The sequence below is a fragment of the Triticum aestivum genome, chromosome 7A (genome assembly GCF_018294505.1).
Source record: "Triticum aestivum cultivar Chinese Spring chromosome 7A, IWGSC CS RefSeq v2.1, whole genome shotgun sequence".
NCBI classification, from domain to species: Eukaryota; Viridiplantae; Streptophyta; class Magnoliopsida; order Poales; family Poaceae; genus Triticum; species Triticum aestivum.
Window position 1 is genome coordinate 38,361,535 of NC_057812.1, and position 6,308 is coordinate 38,367,842.

The 6,308-nt window shown below is 42.0% G+C and overlaps 1 protein-coding gene across 1 annotated transcript; it reads left to right on the forward strand.

Moving 5' to 3' along the window:
- Positions 1-252, forward strand: LOC123150353 (uncharacterized). Its single transcript, XM_044570220.1, has one exon. The coding sequence runs from the start codon at positions 1-3 to the stop codon at positions 250-252; it is 252 nt and encodes an 83-aa protein (XP_044426155.1).
- Positions 253-6,308: the final 6,056 nt, after the last annotated feature.

Here is a 6,308-nt window from a genome sequence, read left to right on the forward strand (position 1 = left end):
ATGGCCATGGAGAGGTTCTTGACTATGCTTGTCTTCTGCGAGGCGCCCATCGACGGGTACAGTATGTCTGTGATGACAACCGGCTCGGTCAGCAAGCTGGTCTCCGGTGGCACGTCCAAACCGGCGTCTCACAAGGTGGACGACGAGGAGAAAAAGCAGGGATACTCCGAAGGGTCGACGTTGCAGCGGCATGCTTGGTTCCAGCTAGCCTTCGACGGCCTCAACTGCTTCGACACCGTCATGATGCACTGAGCATGCCTTTTCTTTTTACCTGTATAGGACTTGGATCAGTTAGATTGTTTTCACGTACGTAGTAGTAATCATTTTTTCATCTGATTGGACTGTTTCACTAGTAGTACATATGCATAAGCTTCAATACAAATGAAAACAATTTTAATTGGATATATATTTGTCTAGTTGGGGTGTATGACAACTCAAAAAAGAGTTTGGGGTATATATATTTTATTTGTTTGTGCTTCGCACAGAAAACATATGGATCGTTCCGTGACTCTATTTGGGTTACTACGATGTAAACTAAAACATGCGGTCGGTAACACGTTTCGAATCTTCTTCAAGTTTTGTTTCCAATTCGAAGAGAGTCTCAATTTTGGATGTGGACAACCTCTATTTCAATTTGGTAGGAATTATACTTGATTAGTGCATAAGCTTCAAATACAAAAGTAATGAAATTTAAATAAGCATATATAAATATTTTTAATTAGGGATAGTGGACATGTATCACTTGGTAGTCATGAAAAGAAATATCTATCACTAGTAGAAAAGGGGGCAACGGTCCAGGCCGGCTTAGCCCATTAGTCCCGGTTCAGTCCAGAACCGGGACCAATGGGGGCATTGGACCCGGTTCATGAGCCCAGGGGGCCGGCCGGGCCACGTTGGGGACGAACCGGGACCAATGGGCCTCGCGCCTGACCCACCACCATTGGTCCCGGTTGGTGGCTTGAATCGGGACCAAAGGCTCCCCTTTGGTCCCGGTTCAAGCCACCAACCGGGACCAATGAGGTGCCTATATATACCCCCTCGCGTAAGAGCAGAGCACACTGCTCTGTTTTTTTCTGGCCGAGGGGGAGAGGGCTTGGTGGTGCTCTAGCTCACCTCCTATGCACACAAGGTGTTCGATGGAATGCCCAAGCCACACTACTTAAGCTTTCTCCTCTCCAAGCTCGACCTCCAAGCTCCATTTTCCTCAATATTTATCTAGGTTTAGCGGTCCGTCACGCCCCGTCCCGTCTTCACCGCCGTCGATCACCCGTGCCGAGCTCATCGCCGGCACCATCGTGGTGAGCCTCTTGTTCCTATCTTCTTTCTGAAAGGAAAAATATTCTTACTTGTATGTTTACATAGATACTTGTATTATTTTCTTACTTTTATTATTGCATCTTATATAGTGCGATGGTTTTGGTATCCGCCCCCGTCGGCCCTCGTCCTGTCTATGATTCGGATGTGGTATATATATTATCTTTATAACTATTGGTTCATTTATTGTTTACGAAAATTATGCCGACCAATGTGACATAGATTTTATTTATGTAGGATGTATGTGAATCGGAAATTCCAACCGACCCTATTGTCGAGAGGTTAAATTTAGTTGGAGAAGAAAACAATTTTTTGAAGGAAAAAAAATTGAGGAGGAGAAGATGATATTGGAGTTGCATGTTGCGGATGTCGTCGATGATCACAAGATCAAGATGGACGCAATGCGCTCGAAGATTAGAAAGATTAGAAAATATGTCATTCATACCGAGGCTTGGTATCATTATGCCGTTGGATCAATTGTTACCTTGGTTGTGATTATGATCGCATTTGTTTTCGCATTGAAATGTTTTATATAGGTTCAATGTATGGTTTAATTAATTAGATGCTCTGGAGAGCTATATGTTGTTAGATGAGAACTATGTATGTACTTTGGTTTTAATGTGATGATGAACTTCTATTAATTGGACACTTAATTATATATAATGCACGCAGATGAACCGGCAATGGATGTACGGTGACAGACACACCTCCGAGTACATTTAGGGCGTGCATGAGTTTCTCGATGCGGCTGAGGCAAACAAGCAGAATGGTTTTATGTGTTGTCCATCCACTGAATGTGGGAATACGAGGTCTTACTCAAACCGGAAAATCCTTCACTCCCACCTGCTTTACAAGGGTTTTATGCCACACTATAATGTTTGGACGAGGCACGGAGAAATAGGGGTTATGATGGAAGACGGCGAAGAAGAAGAGTACGATGATAATTATGTGCCCCCTGAATACAGTGATGCTACAACGGGGGGAGCTGGTGAAGATCAAGAGGAACCGGACGATGTTCCCAATGATGCTGCAACGGGTGAAGCTGCTGAAGATCAAGAGGAACCAGGCGATGTGCCCGATGATGATGATCTCCGCCGGGTCATTGTCGATGCAAGGACGCAATGCGAAAGTCAAAAGGAGAAGCTGAAGTTCGATCGCATGTTAGAGGATCACAAAAAAGGGTTGTACCCCAATTGCGAAGATGGCAACACAAAGCTCGGTACCGTACTAGAATTACTGCAGTGGAAGGCAGAGAATGCTGTGGCTTACAAAGGATTTGAGAAGCTACTAAAAATATTGAAGAAGAAGCTTCCAAAGGATAACGAATTGCCCGACAGTACATATGCAACAAAGAAGGTCGTATGCCCTCTAGGATTGGAGGTGGAGAAGATACATGCATGCCCTAATGACTACATCCTCTACCGCGGTGCATACAAGGATCTGAACGCATGCCCGGTATGCGGTGCATTGCGGTATAAGATCAGACGAGATGACCCTGGTGATGTTGACGGCGAGCCCCCCACGAAGAGGGTTCCTGCAAAGGTGATGTGGTATGCTCCTATAATACCACGGTTCAAACGTCTGTTCAGAAACGGAGAGCATGCCAAGTTGATGCAATGACACAGTGAGGACCAGAAGAAAGACGGGAAGTTGAGAGCACCCGCTGACGGGTCGCAGTGGAGAAAAATCGAGAGAAAGTACTGGGATGATTTTGCAAAGGACCCAAGGAATGTATGGTTTGCTTTAAGCGCGGATGACATTAATCCTTTCAGGGAGCAGAGCAGCAATCACAGCACCTGGCCTGTGACTCTATGTATGTATAGCCTTCCTTCTTGGATGTGCATGAAGCGGAAGTTCATTATGATGTCAGTTCTCATCCAAGGCCCTAAGCAACCCGGCAACGATATTGATGTGTACCTAAGGCCATTAGTTGAAGAACTTTTACAGCTATGGAATGGAAATGGTGTACGTACGTGGGATGAGCACAGATAGGAGGAATTTAACCTAAAGGCGTTGCTGTTCATGACCATCAACGATTGGCCCGCTCTCAGTAACCTTTCAGGACAGACAAACAAAGGATACCACGTATGCACACACTGTTTAGATGACACTGAAAGTATATACCTGGACAAATGCAGGAAGAATGTGTACCTGGGCTATCGTCGATTTCTTTCGACCAACCATCAATGTCGAAAGAAAGGCAAGCATTTCAAAGGCGAGGCAGATCACCGGAAGAAGCCCGCCATGCGTATCGGTGATCACGTACTTGCTATGGTCAATGATTTACACGTAATCTTTGGAAAGGATCCCGGCGGACTAGCTGTTCCGAATGACGCTGAGGGACACACGCACCCATGTGGAAGAAGAAATCTATATTTTGGGGCCTACCCTACTGGAAAGACCTAGAGGTCCGCTCTTCAATCGACGTGATGCACGTGACGAAGAACCTTTGCGTGAACCTGCTAGGCTTCTTGGGCATGTATGGGAAGACAAAAGATACACCTGAGGCACGGGAGGACCTGCAACGTTTGCACGAAAAAGATGGCATGCCTCCGAAGCAGTATAAAGGTCCTGCTAGCTACGCTCTTACGAAAGAAGAGAAAGAAATTTTCTTTGAATGCATGCTCAGTATGAAGGTCATGACTGGCTTCTCGTCGAATATAAAGGGAATAATAAATATGCCAGAGAAAAAGTTTCAAAACCTAAAGTCTCATGACTGCCACGTGATTATGACGCAACTGCTTCCGGTTGCATTGAGGGGGCTTCTATCGGAAAACGTCTGATTAGCCATTGTGAAGCTATGTGCATTCCTCAATGCAATCTCTCAGAAGGTGATCGATCCAGAAATCATACCAAGGCTAAGGAGTGATGTGGCGCAATGTCTTGTCAGTTTCGAGCTGGTGTTCCCACCATTCTTTTTCAATATCATGACGCACGTCCTAGTTCATCTAGTCGACGAGATTGTCATCCTGGGGCCCGTATTTCTACACAATATGTTCCCCTTTGAGAGGTTCATGGGAGTCCTAAAGAAATATGTCTGTAACTGCGCTAGGCCAGAAGGAAGCATCTCCATGGGCCATAAAACAGAGGATGCTATCGGGTTTTGTGTTGACTTCATTCCTGGCCTTAAGAACACAGGTCTTCCTAAATCGCGGTATGAGGGGAGACTGACTGGAAAAGGCACTCTTGGAAGTGACTCAATAATATGCAGGGATGGATATTCTTGGTCTCAAGCACACTACACAGTTCTACAGAACTCTACCTTGGTGACCCCGTATGTCGATGAACACAAGAACAGTCTGCGCTCCAAACACCCGGAGCAGTGCGACGACTGGATTACATGTGAACACATCAGGACTTTCAGCAGCTGGTTGGAAACACGTCTCAGAGGTGACAACACTGTTTGTGATGAGCTTTACTTGTTGTCCAGGGGACCATCTTTGACTGTATTGACTTACAAAGGATACGAGATAAATGGGAATACATTTTACACGATCGCCCAAGATCAAAAGAGCACCAACCAAAACAGCGGTGTCCGCTTTGATGCAGCAACCGAGAGCGAAAAGGACACATATTATGGTTACATAGTGGACATATGGGAACTTGACTACGGACATGATTTTAAGGTCCCTTTGTTTAAGTGCAAATGGGTCAATCTGTCAGGCGGCGGGGTACAGGTAGACCCACAGTATGGAATGACAACAGTGGATCTGAAAAATCTTGGGTACACTGACGAACCGTTCGTCCTAGCCAATGATGTGGCACAGGTTATCTATGTGAAGGACATGTCTACCAAACCGAGAAAAAGAAAAGATAAGGAAGCGAATACATCATACGATGAGCCAAAGCGCCACATAGTTCTTTCAGGAAAAAGGGATATCCTGGGAGTGGAGGGCAAGACAGACATGTCTGAAGATTATGAAAAGTTTCATGAAATTCCTCCCTTCAATGTCAAGGCTGACCCAAGCATCCTGATAAACGATGAAGATTATCCATGGTTACGGCGCAATAAGCAAATGACACAAGCGAAGAAAAAGTGAAGACTTTCTCCCGCAACTATTATGATGATACCATGCCAACTTTGTAACACACGAGTATGCTATGCCAACTTTTTCAGAGTTCATTTGAAAACTATGAATTTAGGTCGAATTTTCTCTATAGGTGCATCTATGTTCATTTTTTTAGTAAAGTTAATCACAAACTTGTGATTCACACAAATTTCAAAGAATTCAAATTTTAACTATTCAAATTTGAAAACTAATGGCACTAACATAAAGTTTATAATTTTTCTAAAACTAATGGCACTAACAGAAAGTTTATAATTTTGCTGACCTAAAAGCAAAAAGAATTAAAAAATAAAGCAAAAAACAAAAGAAAATAAATAATACAGAAAACAAAACAAAAAAACTGAAAAAAATAAAAATAGCAACAATAAGTATTTTGTTGTAAGTAGAAACAAAATAAAATAAATAAAGCAACAAAGAAAACTAACAAACTAAAAAAGTGTTTTCAAATTTGAAAACTAATGGAACTAACAGAAAGTTTATAATTTTTCTAAAACTAAAAGCAAAAAGAATTAAAAAATAAAGCAAAAAACAAAAGAAAATAAATAATGCAGAAAACGAAACAAAAAAACTGGGAAAAAATAGGCACTAAAAGCAAAAAAACAAAAAAAAAGTGTTTTCAAATTTGAAAACTAATGGCACTAACAGAAAGTTTATAATTTTTGTGACCTAAAAGAAAAAAGAATTCACTAAAAAACTATAATTATTTTGTTCTAAGTAGAAATGAAAAAATAAATAGCAAAATGCCTATAATATTTGTTATGACTAACTAAAATTACCAAATTGAGTATAATGATAAAACACAGTAATACTAAATAGCAGGAAAAAGAATGACTCAAAAATCAATGTTTATAGTAAAGTTATTCATAAACTAGTGATTCGCACAAATTTAAAAAAAAATCAAATTTAAACTATTCAAATTGTAAAACT

Coding starts and splice junctions, on each gene's coding strand:
- LOC123150353 (XM_044570220.1), top strand. CDS start 1: ATGGCCATGGAGAGGTTCTTGACTATGCTTGTCTTCTGCGAGGCGCCC.